Source organism: Acomys russatus, chromosome 19, assembly GCF_903995435.1.
Source record: "Acomys russatus chromosome 19, mAcoRus1.1, whole genome shotgun sequence".
Taxonomy (NCBI): Eukaryota; Metazoa; Chordata; class Mammalia; order Rodentia; family Muridae; genus Acomys; species Acomys russatus.
Window position 1 is genome coordinate 3,392,632 of NC_067155.1, and position 22,678 is coordinate 3,415,309.

General features: G+C 49.0%; 3 protein-coding genes across 3 annotated transcripts in view; 1 reads left to right on the top strand and 2 right to left on the bottom strand.

Moving 5' to 3' along the window:
• Positions 1–13,639, bottom strand: part of Cep89 (centrosomal protein 89) — a 43,982-nt gene extending 30,343 nt beyond the window's left edge. Inside the window, exons 1-5 of the mRNA XM_051162189.1 lie at positions 13,523–13,639; positions 10,326–10,432; positions 7,195–7,353; positions 3,666–3,846; positions 843–951 (exon numbers count right to left, since the gene is read on the bottom strand). Coding sequence (XP_051018146.1) covers positions 843–951; positions 3,666–3,846; positions 7,195–7,353; positions 10,326–10,432; positions 13,523–13,561 — 595 coding nt within the window. The 5' untranslated portion in view covers positions 13,562–13,639. The remainder of the gene's footprint in view (positions 1–842; positions 952–3,665; positions 3,847–7,194; positions 7,354–10,325; positions 10,433–13,522) is intronic.
• Positions 13,640–14,298: 659 nt separating this feature from the next.
• On the top strand, positions 14,299–18,922 carry Faap24 (FA core complex associated protein 24). Its single transcript, XM_051161896.1, has 4 exons — positions 14,299–14,513; positions 15,671–15,810; positions 15,954–16,106; positions 18,659–18,922. The coding sequence occupies exons 1-4, from the start codon at positions 14,408–14,410 to the stop codon at positions 18,920–18,922; spliced, it is 663 nt and encodes a 220-aa protein (XP_051017853.1). The 5' UTR covers positions 14,299–14,407.
• Positions 18,923–21,203: 2,281 nt separating this feature from the next.
• Rhpn2 (rhophilin Rho GTPase binding protein 2) overlaps positions 21,204–22,678 on the bottom strand; it is a 56,026-nt gene continuing 54,551 nt past the window's right edge. The window contains exon 15 of the mRNA XM_051162190.1: positions 21,204–21,550. Within this exon, the coding sequence (XP_051018147.1) occupies positions 21,290–21,550 (261 nt within the window). The 3' untranslated portion in view covers positions 21,204–21,289. The remainder of the gene's footprint in view (positions 21,551–22,678) is intronic.

Genomic DNA, 22,678 nt, shown 5'->3' on the forward strand with positions numbered 1-22,678 from the left:
TACCATGAAGTTTAATGCACACAGCATGCTAAGCCTACTTCCCAACTCAGTCAGACTCCCAGGACTTGAACCATCATCGCTGAAGGGCTCGCTCAGTTTTAACAGTTGAGTTCTGTTGTTTTTAAGACAGGGTCTCATGTAGCCCAGGCTGACCCTGAACACTCTATGGAACCAAAGATGACCTTGAATTCCTCCCTTGCCTCCAGCTCCCAAATGCTGGGGTTCCGGCTATCCGGCTATGTGGCGCTACACACAGCTCTAGCCCTGGGCTTCATGGATTCTAGGTAGGCACTTTAGCCAACTGCATCCCCAGCTCCACTAGCAATAGCTCTGAACCAGTTGCTTTCAGACAGAAGCTGTGCAACAGCCTGGACCACCTGCATGCATCAGGCACATGGTGACCCCCAGCCCTGTTTGCAGCTGTATCTCCCGGCTACTTTCTCTACTGGCAGATGCAACTGCCTTCCTTCTCCTGGTCTTTGTGTCACTATGTCGCCTGTCCTGGCAAAACAGCTGGTGTGCATTTCTAGAATCATGCCAGAAACATCTGTACATTTGTGCATCCCACAAGCCCTTCGCTGATGGCCGCTAGCACGGTGACAAGGGGCAGAGGGAAAGGCACACATACATACACAGTCACTGCCTGAGTTCCTCTGCCCAGATAACGAGGGTGCTAAGTGAGCATCTACTGTGGTCAAGGCAACCTCACATCCAGACAATCAATCAGTTTGTAGGGAGAATGAATTGTAAGTGCTTTTCTCCTCAGAATCTCAGCCCTAGGGCAGAGGTGTGACGGCCCAGAATCGGTAACCCAAAATGCTCACATTTAACTCTCTTCTTACCTTTCCGAGTGTGCTGTGGTGTGGAGAAGGAGGAGGAGGAGGAGGAGTCTGAAAGTCCGTCTTGTTCAGAAGCATCATTCCCTGTCACCATCTTTTGAGATGACAGGACCTTTTGGTTATGAAGAAAGGAACAAGCGCACAGTTATGCATTAGCTGTATACATCCTCCTAACAATTCAACTGTCTTACTTCACACAACCCCTATAGCTGCCACACTGAAAGGGGCTGAAATATGCTGTGGCAGGAAGAAACCACAGACCCTCCTGAAAAGCCTGGGTGGGAAGTCAACAGCAATGCAGGGAGCTTCACTTCCCATCTGACTGGATGGCCTGCCTCCCACATGCCTGCAGGGACCAGCTCAGGGAAGGGCTGCCTGTCACTTGCTCGGGACAGCGCTCAGCATTGGCTCCGCATTATGAAAGTCAATGTGTGACAAGAAGTGCCGGCCATCCTGGGAGACACTTCACCTGGGCAACTGTCTAGGGCTGAGGACCATCATGGTCATTATGTGACTCCACCGTTGGTGTCATTTCCTGATGAAATGGAACTGCCTCTCACTGCGTGACCACCACTTACGTAGGAACTAGGCATGGTGGCAGGGCTACAAAGCTGTCCCTTAGAGGCACCCCCACTGGCAGGGCTCTGGAAGGCAGGAGCGCAGGGTAGCTGGCCAAGAGGAAGAACGGTGAAGGGCATCCTGTGGGCACACTAGCACCCACGCCCTCAGGTGCACCCGCCTTGCGCACATGATTCTTCAGCAAAAACTTGCTTGGGCTCAGCATGGCCTAACCAAGGGAAGTATGCCCCTGTGGCTGGCAGGAAGGTGGGAGGAGCCACCAGCAAGATGATCACACGAAGGACATTTCAGAGCCAGGAGCTAAGGCCACTGCAGCTAGAGGCTCTGTGCACACGGCTCTCAGGTGACTTGGTTGAGGGTGAGTGGCCCACAGAGCTCCTAATGTCCTCTTATCTCAGAGCAGGAGAAACAATGTGACTTCTTGCTTTTTATCTCCCAGGAATGAACAGCCTTAGTAAACCTGAAGGCACAGTCAGCCACTCACTGTAGAACTGATAAGGAAATGCCAATGGCGTCACTGGGAGACTGTCCGGCAGATCTAGTTCTACGGTGGAACACACACACACACACCATGCTGCAGTACACACACACACCATGCTGCAGTACACACACATCATGCTGCAGTACACACACACACACACACACACACCATGCCGCCGCAGTACACACACACCATGCTGTAGTACACACACACTCACACACACACACACACACACACACCATGCTGCAGTACACACACACACACACACACCATGCCGCAGTAAACACACATACACCATGCCGCAGTACACACACACACACACACACCATGCCGCAGTACACATCCATGTGCGCATCAGAGGACACAGAAGTCACTGAACGCTTCTTTTGGCACTATTCTTTTTTTGTTTGTTTTTCAAGACAGGGTTTCTCTGTGTAGCCTTGGCTGTCCTGGAATCACTCTGTAGACCAGGCTGGCCTCGAACTCACAGCAATCCACCTGCCTCTGCCTCCCGAGTACTGGGATTAAAAGTGTGCGCCTGGCTGCACTGGTTGCTCTTGCAGAGGACCTGGGTTCAGTTCCCAGCACCCACATGGTGGCTCACAACCATCTGTAACTCCAGTGCCAGAGGATCTGACGCCCTCTTCTGACCTCCCTGGGCACCAGGCATGCACTGGTGAACATACTTAAACGCAAAACACTCATACACATAAAATAAATACACCTAAAAAAGAAATGTTATCAGAGGAAAATGAATATTTAGGTATGATTTCAAAATCAAGTACGTGGGGCTGGAGAGATGGCTCAGTGGTTAAGAGTGCCACCTGCTCTTCCAGAGGTCCTGAGTTCAATTCCCAGCAACCACATGGTGGCTCACAACCATCTATAATGAGATCTGCTGCCCTCTTCTGTAAAGCACTCATGCGCAATAAATAAAATAAAAATAAAAAAAAAAAAAACATTCATTAAAAAAAAAATCAAGTACATTTGAATGAGTGCATTCTTCGTCTCCACGCACATTACGTTGGAAACTGAGAAACGACTGTCAGACAAAAGCAAGAGCAGAAAGCCTGATGAAAGGAAAAAAGCTGCAGTGCCGGTGTGTGACTAAGGGACATGGCTGTGCCACCAGCACTGAGTGACCCGATAAAGCACAGGCTACACGCGAGTCTCCTGACCCCTCTCGCCATGTGGACACAAGCCTCCCCAAATGCGGCACGCGGTCGTGAGGTGCAACGCCGTGAAGGGAGCCACCGAGGGGGAAAATCTGGACAAGAAAATGGAAGAGGCCAGTTGAAGTGGTGCATGCCTTTAACCCCAGCACTCAGGAGGCTGAGGCAGGAGGATTTCTGTAAGTTTAAGGGCAGCCTGGTCTACAGAGTGAGTTTCAAACCAACCAGCTCAAGGCTGCAGGGCTATATCAAAAGAATCCAACAACAAGAGCACACACACATGCAAGCATACCACATACACATGCATGCGACCACAGCACACACACATATACACATGCAAGCACACCACACACACATACGCATATACACACAAGCACACCACACACATATACACAGCAAAAAAGGTTCTCACAAACCCCATAAAGACGTTTATCTCTGCCTTTGAAGGACCTGACTACAAAGGGTAGATCAAGAAGTTGAAGCTTTCCTCCATCCAATCACTACAGGCTGGGCACGCAGGGTGAACGCACACAGTGGAATCAGCACAGAGCTCATGTGCTCTGGGCATTTTACCGAGGGTAATGTGGAGGTCACCTGCTTCCTGTGAGGCACAGCATAGGCAGCATGTCTGCCATCTCCCACATCCTTCCAGGCGCTGGACTCTGACTCCCTGCAGCTGGTGGACGCCTGTGTTTCGGCATCCTCATCCTCCCCGTAGCCCATCGTCTCAAAAGACGGTAATGAAGTTCTTCTTGGCTCATTCTGCCAGCTTTGCCTGGTTAGGTCGTAAATGAGTAAAACAAACAAACCAGATCTCACTTTGGGCCATAATCTTCCTGCCTCAGTCTCCCAAGTGTTGGGGATACTGGCACACCCCACCCTACCAAGCTGCTCTACACATCTCCAAGTCTGTGCCAAAGAAGTATTATAATAGTAAAACACACGGAAACTGAAGGATGACAGCCCCTGGCCCCTGGCCCTCTAAGCATGCCTTCATACTTGTCTGCACACTCATGTTCTATGCGTGCACAACTCATCTTGTGATTAGTATTTTTATTTATTTATTTTTTTAATCTAATTTTAATTTATGTATGTTAGTGTGAGGGTGTCAGATCTTGGAATTACAGACAGTTGTGAGAGGCCATGTGGTTGCTGGGAATTGAGCCCGGGTCCTTTGGAAGAGCAGGCAGTGCTCTTAACCACTGAGCCATCTCTCCAGTCCCTTTTATTTATTTTTTTACTTATTTTTTGTGATTAGTATTTTTAAAAAGATTTACTTGCACATGTCTATCAATGTGACTACAGCTGTCAGCAGAGGCCAGCTGCTGCTGGATTCCCCTGGAGCTGGAGGTGAAGGAGGCTGGGAGTGGTCTAACCTGAGTGCTGGGAGCTGAACCTGGGTCTTCTGGGATAGTAGACAATGCTCTTAACCTCTGAGCCATCTCTCCACATCTGCTATTAGTAAAGCGTTATCTATTTGTTTAGTTACGTGTATGTGTGTGTAGGTCAATGCTGTGCCCGTGGAGGCCAGAGGCATCAGATCCTCCTGGAACAGGAGCTATAGGTGGTTGTGGACCGCTGAACGCAGGCGCTGGGAACCAAACTCAGTCTTCTTTTTTTTTTTTTCCCCTTTTTTTCTTTTTTAAAGATGTATTTATTATTATGTATACAGTGTTTTCTGCTTGTACACCTGCAGGCCAGAAGAGGGCATCAGGTTACATTATTGATGGTTGTGACCCACCATGTGGTTGCCAGGAATTGAACTCAGGACCTTTGGAAGAACAGGTGGTGTTCTTAACCACTGAGCCATCTCTCCAGCCCCAAACTCAGTCTTCTGCAAGAGCAGTACCTGCTGCATGCTGTACTCTTATCTGCCGAGCCACCGTCTCCTGCCCTTGCTTGTTTTGGGGGCTAGAGTCTCACTAAGTAGCCCTGGCTGGATTGGAATGTGTCATGTAGATCAGTCTGGTCTGCCTCTGCCTCCTGTGTGTTGGGAGCAAAGGCATCAATGTAGAAGGAATCTCTTGCCAATAAAAAGCTAACAGCCTATTAGCTGAGGCAGGAAATAGGAGGTGGGAGTTCCCGGCAGAGAGATGTGAACTCTGGGAAAAGACAGGTGGGAGATTTGCCAGAGGATTCTGAGAAGGAAGGACACATGACACTGAGGAGAGCTAACCAGCCATGTGGCACACCTAGAATGGTTAGTTGTGGTAGGAGCCAAAGCTTATGACCTAGGCATTTATTCATAAATAATAAATTCTCAGGGTCATTATTTCAGGAGCTGGGACGTAAGGAAGAAAACTTGCGGCTACAACACCACCCGGTCAGCATTTTGCACGGTAGACCATGTGTCTCTTTTTAACATATGGATGATGTGGCAGTCTGAATAGGTAAGGCCCCATAGATTCATGTGTTTGAATGCTTGGCCAAAGGGAGTGCCGCTATTAGGAGGCGTGGCCTTGTTAGCAGAAGCATGTCACTGTGGAGGCGGGGCTTTCAGGTCTTAAATGCTTAAGCAGCACCCAGTGTGAAACACACCCAGTCTCCCCCTGGCTGCCTTCAGATGGAGACGCAGAGTCTCCAGCACCATGTCTGCCTGCACGCTGCCATGCTTCCCACCATGACGACAGCGGACTAAACCTCTGAAACTGCAAGCCAGCTCTGAATTAAATGCTCTCTTTGATAAGAGTTGCTGTGGTCACGGTGTCTCTTCCCAGCTATAAAAGCCAATCTAAGACAGCTGATTAAAAGAAGACAATGTTACCAAGAAGAGACTTGATACCCTATGAGCATATACAGGGGAAGGAGGTCCCACTCAGGTACAGTCATAGGGAAGGGGAGTAAGGGGAAAATGGGAGGGAGGGAGGAATGGGAGGATACAAGGGATGGGATAACCATTGAGATGTAACAAGAATAAATTAATAAAAAATTAAAAAAAAAAAAAAAGAATTAGGAACAAGGAAAAAAAAAAAAAAAAAAAGAAGAAGACAATGTTTGGCTGTGGGCATAGCTCAGGGCACAGCTTTTGCCTAGCATGTAGAAGGACCCAGGATTGATCCCCTGGAACTGAAAAACAACCTTTGTTGTTTTGTTTTTGTTTTGAGACAGTATCTCACTCAGCCCCAAGCTACCCTAAAATTTACTATACAGCCAAGGATAGCCTTGAACTCCGGGCCCTTCGACTTCCATTACAGATGACACAATTCCCGGGCCCCACTCCAACCCACACACACACACACACAAAAATCAATTTATTTTACCCTCTAAATGCCTAGCTTAGAAGTACTGGGCAGATGAGTGGGCACTGAGTTCATGGTCTTACACATGTGAGTGCCTGGACCAATCCTTTCATCCCATAGGAACTGACTGTGGTGTAGACAAGGCTCAACGCTGAGTTGTTTTTTCAAATACTGTCAGTCATGTGCCAAAGCCCTTCCTTCTCCCTGGTCTATCTCAGGGCCGCCCAGTATATTCGCACCACTGAACCGAGCAGTCTCACGCTAGTATTGTTGCTTTTGCACTGTGCTTTAAAACACAGCAGGGCTAAGCCGGCCCTCACTTGGACTAGTATTCCTCCTTTGATGGTTTTCTATCCTTTTCTTTCTTTTTCTTTCTATCCTTTTTCTTTCCAGCGAACTTTATTATTTTTAGTTCAATTCAGCCAAAATATAATTCTTAGAAAAAAACAAAAAACAAAAAAACTAGCTATATCCAAATGGAGTCAAGATTTTTTTCTTCCCCCTTTCTCTTTCAATTTGATACTGGCCCAGCTACGTTGTCCAGGTCAGGCCTGAATTCCCAGGTTCAAATGATCTTCATGCCCCAACTTCTAAGGCAGGCTAGACCACAGGCACAAGCTAGGAATGTAAAACCCCACTGCACACCGCTGTAATCCCGGCTACTGGGAGCCTAAAGTGTGACAAGTATAGTCCAAGGCCATCCTGGTCTATACAGAAAGACCGTGTCTCAGAAAAATAAAGGAACAACCAGCATCCCTGGCAGTGCCTCCTAGACACCAGTGATGAAACCTAGGTGACTCCCACTGCCACCTGCCCACACGCAGTGGCCGTGCTGAGCCGCCTCTGTGGCCACTCGAGGATGCAAAGCCGTAACATGTCCCTACCGTAGCCTCAGCTCTGAAGTGGTGGCATAGGGCTCGATGAAGCTGTCCTTTTCCATGCAGGAGGCGTCACTCTCAGACCGGGATCTCTGGCGAGGCTGGGGAATGGCGACTGTCTGTCCCGTCAGCGTGGTTGCCAGGATGGCCGCGGCCAGAGCAGACCTGGGGACAGAAGCACCCCACAGATGCCTCAACAATGGACGTGCAAGCCGCAGGCTGAAGTGATGAGTTAACCGTGTCCACTGGAGCTACTGATGACTGCGACAGCTTGCCCACAGACCATGAGGCCCATCAATATCCCCACTTAATGCTCACATTGATTGTACGAATCAGATTTATGCACTCCATCTTTCTAGCAATTAAATGATTTGTAAAAACTTTATCTAGCCCAGTAATTCTCAGCCTTTTAATGCTGTGACCTTTAATACAGTTCCTCTGGTTGTGGCGACCTCCAACCATAAAATTATTTCATTGCTACTTCATAACTGTAATTTTTCTACTGTTCTGAGTTGTAACATAAATATCTGATATGACACAGGATATCTCATATGTGACCCCCAAAGAAGTCATGACCCACAGGATAAGAAGTGCTGAGTTAGTCCATAAGATGTGACACAAGGTTGCCAATCTACATAGTCGGCATCAAAGCCTATTTTCAAATAGTGTTCTTATTAAAATGGAAGATCAGAATGAAAGAGTGACATACAGGAAGTCTTGAGCCGGGTGTGGTTGCAAACATCTTTGATCTCAGCACTTGGGGGGGCAGGTGGATTTTTGGGAGTTGTAGGCCAGCCTAGTCTATATGGTGAGCGCTAGACAAGGCTGGGCTATATAGTGAGATCCTGTTTTAAACACACACACACACACACACACACACAATTTGTAATGATGAAAAGACACATCAGTCAATTAAAACACCCGCCTGTATTTCCAGTGCTAGCCAGCTGGCTAGTCTACCTACAAGGCGAGCTTCCAACTCAGTGAGTGAGCTGTCTCCAATCAGAAAGACTAAGAACAACAGAGGACGACATTACCCAGCAACCTGCACGCTCACATGTAGATAAACCACATACCACACATGCACACACTGAAGAACCACCAATGCACACCCCAAGTACTACTGTGTTCCCGATCCCTATTTTTCAGCTTGCCCTCGTTCACAGACCTGAGACCTTTAACTCTTTACTTAGGATGGCTTTTTTTTTTAAGTTTTTTGAGACAGGGTTTCTCTGTGTAGTCATGGCTGTCCTGGACTCACTTTGTAGACCGGGCTAGCCTCGAACTCACAGGAATCCGCGTGCCTCTGCCTCCCGAGTGCTGGCATTAAAGGTGTGAGCCACCATGCCTGGCAACTTAGGATGCCTTCTGCCCGTGGTCCCTCAAGCAGCTTGGTTCTTCCTCCTCCAGTGGTAGGAAGAGACTCCAGGAGCTCACGTATGCTGGGCGAACACTCGATCACCAAGCCCATCCCAGCCCTTCAGAGTTTATGCTCTAGTCAAATGCACAGGATAGACCAGGTCCAAAGAAGATGGAAGAGGCAGGGGCACTCTGAAGTGGAGTTAGTTCTTACTGATGGCTAGTGACCACATCGACGTAGCTTACGGATTAAAATCAGGCTATCAGTGGCCTGCAGAAATGGCTCGGGGGTTGAAGAAAGCGTCCTGCTCTGGCAGAGGATCTGAATTTGGGTCCCAGCACCTAGAATGAGGGGTTCACAACTACCTGTAACACTAGCTCCGGAGGACCCAGTGTCCTCTTCTGGATTCCAAAGGCACTCACATCCAAGTACAAATAAGCACGCATGCACGCACACTCACACACACACTCATGCCCACATGCATACACAGGCATGTACACACAGTTTATAAATATTTTTTCTTGTTTTTCTTCTCTGTGTAGCCCCTGGCTGTCCTAGAACTTGGTCTGTAGACCAGGCTGGCCTCGAACTCACAGAGATCCACCTGCCTCTGCCTTTCTGGTGCTGGGATTAAAGGCGTGCGCCACCACTACCGGCTATAGACAATAGTTTAAAGAATGACAACAATAAAAAAAAAAAAGAAAGAAAGAAATCAGACTAGCTAGGCATGGTAGCTCATAATTATAAACTTAGCTCTTGGGAGGCTGAGGCAGGAGGACTGCTTTGAATGCAAGGCCAGCGTGGGCTACAAAGCAAGACCCTATAAAAACCAAGCAAGTCTAAAGTTTTTTGGTTTTTTTTTTTTTTTTTTTTTTTGGTTTTTTGAGACAGGGTTTCCTCTGTGTAGCCTTGGCCGTCCTGGACTCACTTTGTAGAGCAGTCTGGCCTCGAACTCACAGCGATCCACCTGCCTCTGCCTCCCGAGTGCTGGGATTAAAGGTGTGCGCCACCACGCCCGGCTTAAGTCTAAAGTTTTACAGTGTCTAAAATCTTAGCAGACATAAGCAGTGGTCCCAGGAATGAAAAAAGTTGACTGTCTGGTACATGGACCTAGGGGGTTAGGAACACCAGGTCCTGGCAGGGAATATGTTCCTTTTAACACAAAGCAGTTTTTTGTTTTGTTTTGTTTTTTGTTTTAAGATTTATTTCTTTTGTGTATATGAGTGCTCTATCACATGTACACCTGCATGATAAAAGAGGGAATCAGATCCCAGTATAGATGGTTGTGAGCTACTATGTGGTTGCTGGGAATTGAACTCAGGATTTTTGGAAGAGCAGCCAGTGCTCTTAACTGCTGAGCCACCTCTCCAGCCCAGTTCTGTAAAAGGCAGAATTGTGTCTGAAAAGAAAACGTTGTGTGAGTCTCCTGAAAGCACTACTAACCCAAAGGGACACATAGCTGAGATGCCAGCACATGTTTAGTATGTGCAGGGCCCTGGCTTCCACTCCCAGGAAGACAGGGAAGTTTTAATAAGCTCCAGCTGCATCCAACCCTGAGCGCTGAGTTCCCACACTGAAGGAGACAAACTCCAAGCAAATCCAGCATGCCTCAGAGAAGTCAGACTGAGTGGACTGCGGAACTGCGGGAGATCCTGCAAAGGGTGTGAGGCTAGCCCTCCAGCTTGTGCCCTCTTGGCCACTGTGGTCAGTTCCAGGGCTCAGTACTTGACGGTCAGGGGCGGCGGTGCCCCTCGGTGCTGCTGGTCTTAAGACTCACCTGGGTCTCTCTGGAGATGGGTTGGGGCTTCGGGGAGGAGGTGTGCGCGGCACAGCTGGCTTGGGAGCGATGCTGGCCGCTGGGAGGAAGCCATGGATGATGTGACTCTGCACAGATGAAACCCAGGGCGGGTCACTGGGGGGAGGAGGTCACCTGGGTCCCTGTCCCACCATCACCTCCCAAGCTGAAGCCACATCAGGGCTCCAGTCCTACCAAGAGTCCCTCTCCTGCCCTGCGGTTCCCAATTCTGACTGGTGAGGCACACACACTGGGGCACGGCATCATGGCTGCCCATCGAGACAGTCATCTCACATATAGCAGCTTTCCTGACTGATTTCCACTGTTGACTTAACTGGGTTGATCAGCACCTAGAGCCTTACGAGGTACACCTTTAGGTGTCTGTGTGAGGGCTTTCCCAGAGAATTAGGGTAACCTACCCTAAATATAAAGAGAACCAACTCACAGGGTGGTGGGGAGTGGGGGGGGGGGTGGGAGGTGGGGGGTGGAGCTTGGAATGGGGACTCAGATTGAAGAAAGCAGGAAAGAGGAGAAACGCTGAGCACCAGCCTTCTTCATTCTCAGCTCCCTGGTCTGCTGAGCTGTGAGTAATCATCCACTCCACACTCCCGCCACTGTAGAGCCACCCACTGCCACGCCTTCCCCACTATGATGAACCATGTCCCCTCAAAACCCTGAGCCCAAATAAAGCTCTACTCCCATCCCATAAGTTGCTTCTTGTCAGGTCATAGGCAACAAGAAAAGTAATTAATATGCTGGCCATTGCTTTTCAGGCTTCCAATGCAGCACTGTCCCAATGGGGGGGGGCCCTTTCTAATTTTATCAACCCTGGCCACTAGCGCTGAGCATCCTGACTCCAGGTGGCCTGTCACAAAGATGTATAGTAAAAGAAACAAGCTCCTCCTTATGTTGAACCTCAGGCGGGGAGCCCCACGCCACTTTACATAACTGTGCGAAGGGTCCCTCTGAAGTGCCTGAACCCTGTCCAGTCTTTGTTTTCTGGGTGTCAGCCCCTCACTCACACCTACTAGAGGCAGGGTGCCATGAGGACAACGAAGACGCTCTGTCTTCAGCCGCAGCGTAGAGCGGGAAACGAAACGTCCGTGCAGTTGTTACAGAACACAGGAGAAATGGCAGGGGACAAGAGAAAGCAAAGTGGCCCAGGAAGAGAAGGGTTCCTTCAGGGATTTTTGTTTTTGTTTTTCTTTCTTTCTTTCTTTCTTTTTTTTAAGATTTATGTGTGTGAATGCTTTGTCTTCATACATGTATGTACACCACACACCCTGTCCTGTAAGGTCAAAGGACATCAGATCTCCTACACATGGCATTTTGGATGGCTGTGTACCACCATGTGGGTGCTAGAAGTTGAACCAGGGTCCTCTGCAAAAACAAGTGCTCTGAACCACTGAGCCACCCCTCCAGCCTTTCAGGTATTTTTTGTTTTGTTTTGTTTTGTTTTTCGAGACAGGGTCTCTCTGTGTAGCCTTGGCTGTCCTAGGCTCACTTTGTAGACTAGACTGGCCTCAATCTCACAGCGATCTGCCTGCCTCTGCCTCCTGCGTGCTGGGATGAAAGGCGTGTGCCACCACTTCCCAGTTTGGCCCTTCAGGTTTTGAGACCAGTAAGGAAATGTCACAGAGGCATTAAGAATGGGTCTTCAAAGATGGCCACTGCTTGTACACTGGAAAGGGAGCAACGTGAACAAGAGAGCTGACAAAACACTCATGGCACACGACTTATACCAGGAAAAGGGGACATGTGGGGTTGGCGGATCCCTTGAGGTTATTTCTGGGAGCTGGAGAAACAGCCCTGTGGTGATGAGCGTGCGCTACTCCTCCAGAGCTCTGAGTCCAGTTCCCACCAGCACCATTGGGAGACTCACAACTGCCTGTAACTGCAGCTCCAGGGAACCCAACGTCTTTGGCTTCCACAGGCACCCACACGCAAAGTGCACAAACTCACACTCAAGACACTTACACATAACTAAAAAAATAAATCCTCTTTTATAAAGTTATTGCAGTGAGGATATAACTCAGTGACAGAATGTTTGCCTGGTGTCCGACAAGGAAAGAGTTACTTTTCCCCTCCTTGAGACAGGGTCTCACTGTGTAGCTTTGACTAGTTTGGAGCTCACTGTGTAGTCCAGGCTGGCCTTGACCTCACAGAGGTCTGCCTGTCCCTGCCCCCAGAGCGCTGAGATGAAAGGTGTGTGCTATATTATCCCTAGCACCACAAAATATAGTTGGCATGATTAACAGGCTGTAGTGAGAGGAAAGGGTGTGTGTGTGTGTGTGTGTGTGTGTGTGTGTGTGTGTGTGTGTGTCTATAGATTAGTGGAGTCAAGATCCTAGAAAAAATAAGAAGCCAAGATGGTGTAAGCCTATAACCTCAGCACTCAGGAGGCAGGGGCAAGAGGATTGTGGGGAGTTTCCTGAGCTACATAGTAAGACCCTGTTTCAAAAGCAAACAGAAGAGGAGGAAGAGGAGGAGGAGGAGGAGGAGGAGGAGGAAGAAGAGAAAACAGCAGGGGATCAGAGGATGGATTAGGAAGGCAATACATGTCACATAGCGACACAGTGGCCTTAAGATCTGCAAGGACACACCCAGGCAGAAGGAACAAGAACAAAATGCCAGTGTGTCTGGCGAGTCAGTGTGTGGTATCGGGCGGGCAGTGGGTTCTACTAAAGGCAGTGGCACGATCAGATCTGCAGTTTTAAAAGTCCCGGCCATTGCTCTCTGTACATAGCAAATCTCGGGGGACCTCGGAGGTGAAAACAGAGACCCTAAGAAAGTTCCGATAAGGAAGCAGTCCAGGTAGACAGAAACCGAGGATAGGATGGGAATAGCCTAAAGGTAAGATCTGGAGGGCAGACTCGCTGGACCTGCTAAAGCGGGGATGTGGTGAAGGGTGCGGGGTGCGGGGAGGAACCACGAATGACTTCCCTGCAGGGACGTCCGGCTCAGGGAGCAGTTTTGAGCAAGACAGGAGTGAACTCCCGACCAAGGGGAGACTTCTGACTGGGAGGCAGTGATTCCTGTCTGGGGCGGACTCTGGAGAGGAAGGATTCTTTGGAACACGAAGTCAGGGCTTCTGGAACTGAATGGTCCCCGGGAGCGCCGCCGCCTCGCTCCCACATCAGGGCCTCAGAAGCCGCACGTGGCGGCCTGGAGCTACTCACGAACTGGCTCCGGCGGTTCCTGCGGAAGCTGAGGAGCATCCCGGCTGCGGGCTGCGGGCTGAGGCGCCCGGGGTTGGACTGGCTGGCAGAGAGAGGCCCGCAGCCTCTACAGACAGCTCCCCCACAGCCCAGCTCCCGCGGACCCACCGACTTCACAACAAGCAGGTCTCGTATTGGCTCTGTTCTCAGCCTCGACCAATCAGAGTCAACTTTATTGCCACCCGTTGCTCTTGACAACCAGGCAAGGCGTCATTCAAATTCCAGCCAGTGAGGAAGCTGGCTGAGGCTTCCCTTTCTGTTATTGGCCACCTTAGACGTCACTCTTTCACATTTCAGCCTATAGGACGCTGAATAGGGCGGGCAGATTTCTAAAAGGGGCTGGCCGGGCTTTGAGAACCCGGAAGTGGCGTGGCCTCCGCTTCTTGTCCACGGAGGTTCTAGATCCCGGCACAGAGAGCTTCCCTGCGGCTACAGCCTCCGACAGGGACCGAACAGGGAAGCCACCGTAAGCGACCTGTTAGGACACCAGATCTCAGGGAGGTGCTTAAAAAGAGGGACGGAGCCTCTAAGACAGGCATCTCCTGGGTTTTGCCCGGTGTGGTGGCGCCCGGCTGTCATTCCAGCACTTGGGAGGATGAGTTCAAGCCCAGCCTGCGCTACTAGCCAATTATCATACGGAGCCACGCTTGATAGTAAGACCCAGTCTTGCTTTTTTTTTTTTAAATAAGCAAATTCCTTGATTTTAGACTTTGGTTGAAGTAGTTCAATACCTGAAAAGCCACACTACCGATCCTGCCAAAAGGGTCCGGACTTCGTGTAGAACCGTGTGCAACAGCGCCTGCTCTAGCGAGGTCTTGTATTTTCCTTCTTAAACCAAAACCACGGATGGAAAGGAACCCCCCTGATGGTGCAGGCCCTGTCCACGTGCCACTGGGACATATTGTGGCTAGTGAAAAATGGCGCGGGTCCCAGCTGGCTCAGGAGATGCAAGGTCAGTCGGCTGCCTTCTATCGTACTCCTTTCTCCCAATACATTAAAAAAAGGGGGGCGGGGATTATGGGTATGGTGATGTTCCTTTGTAATACCAGGACTCCAAGACACTGAGGCAGGAGAATTGCTGAGTTGGAGACCAGCCTGGGCTATGTAGCAAGTTCAAGGCCAGTTTAGATTATGAGAACCTGTCTTAAAATAATCACATAGAGTAAAATAAAAGGAGACTGGAGAGATGATTCAGTGGTTAAAAGCACATGCAGCTCTTCTTGAGGAGCCGAGTTCGATTCCCGGCACCCACATCAAGCGGGAGTGGGAGTCGGGGATGATCTGGCAACCTCAGGCTTCTGTGGCCACTTGCATTCATGTGCACACATACCCTCCCCTACACATAATTAAAAGTAAAACAATTTCTTTTTTTGAGACAAGGTTTCTCTGTGTAGCCTTGGCTGTCCTGGACTCACTTTGTAGACCAGGCTGGCCTCGAACTCATAGTGATCCGCCTGCCTCTGCCTCCCAAGTGCTGGGATTAAAGGTGTGCTCCATCACCGCCCGGCAAAGGTAAAACAATTTTAAAAGGGTGTCAAAGCTGGGTGCAGTTGTGCATGCCTGTAATCCCAGCACTCCAGGAGGCAGAGGCGGGAGGATATCTGTGAGTTCGAGGCCATCCTGGTCTAGAAAGGGAGTCCAGGACAGACAAATCTACACAGAGAAACCCTATCTTGGGTGGGTGGGGGACCAAATAAACAAATATATAAAAAGGGATTCTAGAGATGGCTGATACCCAGCACCCCCATTGGGCTGCTCATTACTGCTGTAATTCCAACTCCAGAGGATTTGTTGCCCTCTACTGGCCCCTCAGGGTACCTGCACACACACACTTTTTTTTTTTTTTTTTTGGTTTTTCGAGACAGGGTTTTCTCTGTGTAGCCTTGACTGTCCTGGACTCGATTTGTAAACCAGGCTGGCCTTGAACTCACAGCGATCCGCCTGCCTCTGCCTCCCGAGTGCTGGGATTAAAGGCGTGCGCCACCATGCCCAGCTGCTCACACACACATTTTTAAAGTGAGTCTTCATATAAACAAAAAACACATTCTAACCGTTGCTACCTTATTATATGGAATCTCTAAAAACTCATTTTCTTGTCTGTATTTTCAGGGAAAGTTAGACTTGTTTTTGAGGAGGGTCTGGCACCAGCAGACTTTTACCTGTCCAGCAAATCTTGCATTCTCTATATCACTGAAGCAGATCTGGTGGCTGGACATGGCTACAGAAAGAGACTTGTTCTTCTTAGAAACGTAAGTAGTGAGTCAGAGATGCCGAAGTGTAACATCTAGCATCTCCATCACCCATCTCGCTAGCCACCCCAAGCACTGCGCGACACAACTTTCTGAACTTTAAAAGGACTTGTGGTACCAAATCTTACTCCTTCCTTTCAAAGTCTGGACACCTTCAAGGGATTGTCATCGTGGAAAAAACAAAGATAAGTGAACAGTACTTCCCGGCAGTCCAGAAGTTCACGGTGCTAGAACTCGGGATGGTGTTGCTTCCGGTGGCGGACCAGTCGGAAGCATCCTGCCTCATCTTCCAGTTGGTAAGTGCCACATTCCCACTTTACAATAGCCAGTCCAGAAGGTTCTCAGTTTCTCTCAGACCCTTACTTACCAAAGCTGCTTTTATTGTTTTTTTTTTTTTTTTTTTTTTTTGGTGGTTTTAAAAAAATCTAATCACTTTACAGCTTGATCCCAGCCCCCTCCCTTCAAACTGCCTTTATTGTAGTGATGTTGGGTTCTCAAAATAATGTTTTTTTTTTCCTCTCCCAAGACAAGATTTCTCTGTGTAGTCCTGGCTGTGCTGGACTCACTCTGTAGACCAGGCTGGCTCAAACTCACAGCGATCCACCTGCCTCCCCAGTGCTGGGATTACAGGCTTGTGATGCCACACCTGGCTTTGAAGTAATTTCTGACACAGGGTCTCCTGTAGCTGAGATCACAGGTGTTTCACCACACTGGGCTTTAGGCAGTGCTGAAGGCTGAGCCCAGGACTTCCTGTGTGCAACACTCTACCACCCGAGTGACACCTCCGTCTCGTTTCTGGGGACTTTTTTGCTTATGACTTTTACAAGAATGTAACAAAGGGGACAAGTCGGAGCTCTGATTTTGGGCTCCTGGCTGCACTGACGCCATCGGCATTGTCATCCTGCACTTGGACAAATGGCGCCTGGCAGCTGCTCTGCCTCACTCTCACATGCCATTGTTTTTTTTTGTTTGTTTTTTGTTTTGTTTTGTTTTTCGAGACAGGGTTTCTCTGTGTAGCCTTGACTGTCCTGGACTCACTTTGTAGACCAGGCTGGCCTTGGACTCACAGCGATCCGCCTGCCTCTGCCTCCCGAGTGCTGGGATTAAAGGCGTGCGCCACCATCACATGCCATTGTTTAAGCATCAGCATTTCTTGTTTTTGTGTGTGTGTGTGTGTCGCCCCACCCCCCACCACACACACACACGCACACACACACACACACACACACACACACACACTTTACCCCACTAGGGCCTTGTGTAGCCCAGACAGGCCTTGAACCCGTGACCCAACTGCTTCTACTTTCTTAGTTCTTGGATCAAAAGCATTTGTGACACCATGCCAAGCTGCGCCTCAGTACCTCTGTGGATAGGTGTATTTGCATTTATTTATTTTTTTTTTTAAAAAAACAAGAACAAACAAACCTAAAAACAAAAATAATAAATAAATAAAACAGCTTGAGGCTGGGGGTTGGCTCGGTGGTTAAAACACTTGCCGTACAGGTATGAAGACCTGAGTTTCACACACACTTACACACCCATGCACAAACTTGTAATTTCACCCCTGCGGAGAGATGGGTAGATGCCTGTGGCTTGCTGGCCAGCCAGCCTCGCCCAGCCAGCCAGCTACAGGCCAAGGAGAGACCCTGCTTTAACCCACAAGGTGCATGGAGCCTGAAGAAGAGCATGCAAGGCTGACCCCTGGTCTTCATATGCATACCAACCTCAGGAGGCAGAGGCAGGCGGATCGCCGTGAGTTCGAGGCCAGCCTGGTCTACAAAGGGAGTCCAGGACAGCCAGGGCTACACAGAGAGACCCTGTCTCGAAAAACAAAAACCCCATATGCATACAAACATGTATTCCTATGTGAATCCACACACATGCTAAAACAAATGTCACTGGCTTCCTTTGCTTTGCTCTGGTCCTGAGTTTTCCGTTTGTTTGCTTGTTACACCTTCCTAGGGAGGTTGGTAGCCTTTTGATATCAGTCTCACTATGTCGCCCAGGGTGGCTTGGAACTACTGTGTAGCCCAGGCTGACTTCAAACTTGCAATGCTCCCTGCGTGCTGGGAGTCTAACAGGTGCTATGCTGTACTCTGTTTTCCCAGGAAACAGTGTTATGAAGGGTTAGTTTTCTTGAGACAGGGTCTTTCTACCCCTGGCTGTCCTGAAACCCGCTTTGTAGACCAGACTGGCTCTCAACCCAGAGATCCGCCTGCCTCTGCCTGTCCAGTGTGCTGGGATTGAAGATACATACCACCCCTCCTGTCCTGAACTAATTCTGAATAGATCATAAGTATGTAAATTCTTCAGGTTTTTCACTAGTTTAATCTAAATATTCCAAAAAGTCAGTTTCTATGAGTCCTTTTCCTTTGCACAGTCTGTACTTAAATAATTTCACTGCCATCTAAGCATTTGTATTTCTGGCATATGAAAACTCATAAACTAAACTAGATGGAAAAGCTGTCTTAAGGGGCTGAGGGAATGACACAGTACATAAAGCACTGATCACACACACATCAGGATCCTGAGCTCATGTAGAAGCCAGCGGGGGTGTGGGGGTGCTGGGGAGGTAGAGGCACTAAGAGCCTTGGAGCTCACTGGCCTCTCAAGCCAGCTAAGTGAGTGTTTAGTAAGAGACTCCGCCTCAGAAAATATAAAGCAAACAGAAGAAGACACCCAACATAAACCTCTGCCCGCCCGCCCGCCTCAGGCATGTATAAGTGCACTGCAGTGCGTGTATGTGTACATACATACATAAACCACACATACACTTTTTTTTTAATTACAGAAACTACCTGTCCACCAGAGGGCGATCATGTGCTTTTCCTTTAATTTTCCCATTCAGGTTCAAGAACAAACCAGAGAGCCCAGCAAGAACCCTTTCCTCAGGAAGAAGCGCTCTACGCTCTCCGAGCTGCCCCTCGTTCACACTGTGCAGCAGATCCCAGGGGTCGGAAAGGTCAAGGCCCCGCTTCTGCTCCAGAAGTTTCTGAGCATCCAGCAACTGAGTAACGCTTCGGTCCACGACCTGGAGGAGGTCGTGGGGCGCGCAGCAGCGCAGCAGATCCACGCTTTCTTCACCCGCCAACAGCAGCAGCCTCGCAGCTGACCTTTCCTCATTTTGACCTCAGCGGCTCCCTTTCCTATTTAAAAAGGAGGCAAACAAGCTCTCCTCTCGGTGGCAAGGAGCTAAAGGCGTGGAGAGGACTGATGTGGTCACCCTGTGGGCCTGGGGGGCTGCCGGTAGCACTGCCCACTTCCTGCTAAGAAGAAAAGGATCCCGTGGGGATCACCAAAGAGCGCCAGAGATTGCTTCTCTGCGGCAGCAGATGTGTACTAGGCACCTTGCCCTGCATCTGGCCTCGTGGGAGGTTCCAGGTGGCAGATGTGAGGATCTAGCCCTGTGCTGGGAGCCGCCCTCTCCCTGCGCCAGGGCCACAGCAGCTCAGGTCTGCACACGGCAGGTGCCAGTGCTCTAGAGCTGCCGCTGCCATGGAAACACGCCTCTGCCTTCATCCTCCCTTCCTCCTCAATACAGTAAATGCACTTTGTGCCTTAGATGATGTGGACAAAGTAATTACGATGAAATAAAGACAACAAACAAAAAAAATGTATTAACTCAATTAACATGACTATTTATTTAAATATTTTTACAAACACAGCCCCAGGGATAGTGGGCACGCTTTCCTTAAGGCATTTGCTTTCTCAGGATATTGCACAATAGAAAAATAATTCAAATCCTTGTTACTTTTCAAATTAAGACCTTCAGGCTATATCTTTAAGCACACCACTTAAACTATGTCAACCGTGACTCTGGAAAAAAAAAAACAGTCACAGTGTCATCCAACCTACAGCCCCAAAGTCAAGTCGGTAGTTAGATACATCTTAAAAAGTCAAGTAGAGGTTTCAACTTCCAGTAAGTTTACGTCTTTACTTTGTAAGCTGCAAAACTACTGTTTAAACCAAGACTTTTAAAATACATAGTTACACACCTCCTACTTTAGACCAAAAGAGCAACGTTTTGAGTATCAAACAGCATATTATCTACCCTGTAGACAGTATCTCCTAACACTGCTGCCTGTTAGCAACTGGTCAGTGTGACATAACTGGGGGGAAAGCCAGCCTGGAGGAAGTCTGGGCGGAATTGGCACTAGACTTTCTCTGGGAAATAACATTCAATTTATGTAGGAACGATGTAAGGGGCTCCCATTTTTCATCTCAAGAATTCCCAAGTAGATAAAGCAGCCTGTTTGGGTTCTTTGTTTTCATTTGTCTGTTTGAGACAGGGTCTCTGTGTAGCCCCGGCTGTCCTGGAATTTACTCTGTAGACCAGGCTGGCCTCGGACTTAGAGATCCGTTGAGCAGCCTGGTTTTTAGTAACACCTCTAACCGGACTCCATTCAAGGTCATTGAACTCGAGGTTAAGACATCACAATTATCCAAATCTAGACCCTTAGAAATAGTACCCAGGTAGGTGGCTCCAATTCATCTCTCACAGTGCCTGAGTATCATAACCGCAGCCATTAAAAACATGTCTCAGCAGTTTAGAGCACTGGTTGCTCTTCCAGAGGACCTGAGTTCAATTCCAGCAGCTACATGGTGGCTCACAGCCATCTCGATGTCTAAAGGGATCCGATGCCCTCTTCTGGCCTGCAGGTGTACATGGAGTTAGAATACTCATACCTAAAAATACACAAACAACAAAAAGGCCATAGCATCTGGGTGGTGGTGGAGCATGCCTTTAGAGAGGCAGAGGCAGGCGGATCTCTGTGAGTTCCAGGCCAGCCTGGTCTATAGCTCAAGTTCTAGGACAGCTGGGGCTACGCAAAGAAAACTCATCTCAGAAAACGAAACAAAAACCAGCCATCAATGCAGCCAGGCTCTTCCATGCCCTACTGTATAGAATAAATAACTCCAGCTGTGTGAAAAATCTCCATGCAGCTGGGTTTCCCACCAATTTCCAGAGGTTTCTTCTCATTCTCCTAAGCATAGCAGACACAAGTTTACATCCTGAGAAGATGGGGTTGGAGAGCAGTCCCATCATGGCCCAGGTGTTCAGACGACAGCTGTCAGCTGCAGCAGTCCCATCATGGCCCAGGTGTTCAGATGACAGCTGTCAGCTGCAGCAGTCCCACCATGGCCCAGGTGTTTAGATGATAGTTGTCAGCTGCAGCAGTCCCATCATGGCCTAGGTGTTTAGACGACAGTTGTCAGCTGCAGCAGTCCCATCATGGCACAGGTGTTCAGACGACAGTTGTCAGCTGCAGCAGTCCCATCATGGCACAGGTGTTCAGATGACAGGTGTCAGCTGCAGCAGTCCCATCATGGCACAGGTGTTCAGTCGACAGGTGTCAGCTGCAGCAGTCCCATCATGGCACAGATGTTCAGATGACAGGTGTCAGCTGCAGCAGTCCCATCATGGCACAGGTGTTTAGACAGCTGCCAGCTGCAGGGTGACCTGTTCGGCTGCCTCCCTTCAGTACAGAGAGCTGTCCGAGTTGAGGAGGCTGAAAGGGGTCGGAAGCTTCTTTTTGGGTTGAGGTCTTGTCAGACCAACCTCGGGGAGGCACAGTGTGCTGGCAGACTTCTGTCTGTTCTTACTGGTGCCCCAGCTCAAAAAGGAGAGCTTTTTCGAGATCTTCTTGGCTTTGTCAGTTTTATTGTCACCATCCATGGACAGGCAGATCATGGAGTAGGTTTTCTGCATCCCCACAGAGTAAGTGGCACACTTGTTATGCTGTTCGCGGGGAGGGAAGGAGAAAAACGTTAGACGTCACTAGACGGTGAGGAACAACAGGCAAGTCTGAGGCACAGGCTGGGCCAGATGGTGCTTGGGAGGCAGAAGCAGGAGGGTTGGGAATTCACAACCACTCTTGGCCACTCAGTGAGTTGGAGGCACACCAGGTGCTGCGCTAGGAAACCAAACGTTTCACTCGGGAGGCAGAGGCTGTGAGTTCGAGGCCAGCCTGGTCTACAAAGCGAGTCCAGGACAGTCAAGGCTGCACAGAGAAGCCCTGTCTGGAAAAAAAGAAACCAGAAGTTTGAGGCTCATATTATTCACTGATGGCACCCTTTCTGAAGTAAGGGTGATGGGGGGCCAGCAAGATGTCCAGGGGACAAAAGTGCTTGGTACCAAGCAGGACGACCAGAATGCATCCTCTGAACCCACCTGATGGAAAGGGAAAATGGCTGCTGTAAGTCATCTTGTAACCTCTGCATGCACACTGTGGTGTGCTCCCACAAATAAATAAATGTTAAAAAAAAAAAAAAAAAAAATCAGGTTGATATCAATCCAACACTTGGGTGACTGATGCTTTTTCAGAATTATGCCCTGAAATGCTAGGACTGAGAAAAGATGGCTCAGTAGATACAGGCACCCACGCGTGGAAGGAGAAAACTCACTGACTCCTGCAAGCTGCCCCCTGACCTCCACATGTGCTCCATGGGCCACACACCCAATAAATAAATAAGAACTTAAAGATATGGGGCTGGAGAGATGGCTTAGAGGTTAAGAGCACTGTCTGTTCTTCCAAAGGTCCTGAGTTCAATTCCCAGCAACCACATAGTGGCTCACAACCATCTATAATGAGATCTGGTGCCCTCTTCTGGTGTGCAGGTGTACATGCAGGCCAAAGACTGTATACATAATAAATAAATAAATAAATCTTAAACTGACAGGGACAATGTGGGGTACACAGGCTGAGGGAGGGGGATCTAAAGCATTTAATACCGGGAATAATAAAGGGGGGATATTTATGGTGATTCCCCTTATGTACTGGCTAGTTTTATGTCTATGTGACCCAGGCTAGAGTCATTGGAAAAGAGGGGACCTCAGTTTGAGAAAATGCCTGTAGAGGAATTTTAA

Coding starts and splice junctions, on each gene's coding strand:
- Faap24 (XM_051161896.1), top strand. CDS start 14,408: ATGGAAAGGAACCCCCCTGATGGTGCAGGCCCTGTCCACGTGCCACTG. Junction 15,811..15,953: donor GACTTGTTCTTCTTAGAAAC/GTAAGTAGTGAG, acceptor TTCCTTTCAAAG/TCTGGACACCTTCAAGGGAT. Junction 16,107..18,658: donor CCTGCCTCATCTTCCAGTTG/GTAAGTGCCACA, acceptor TTTCCCATTCAG/GTTCAAGAACAAACCAGAGA.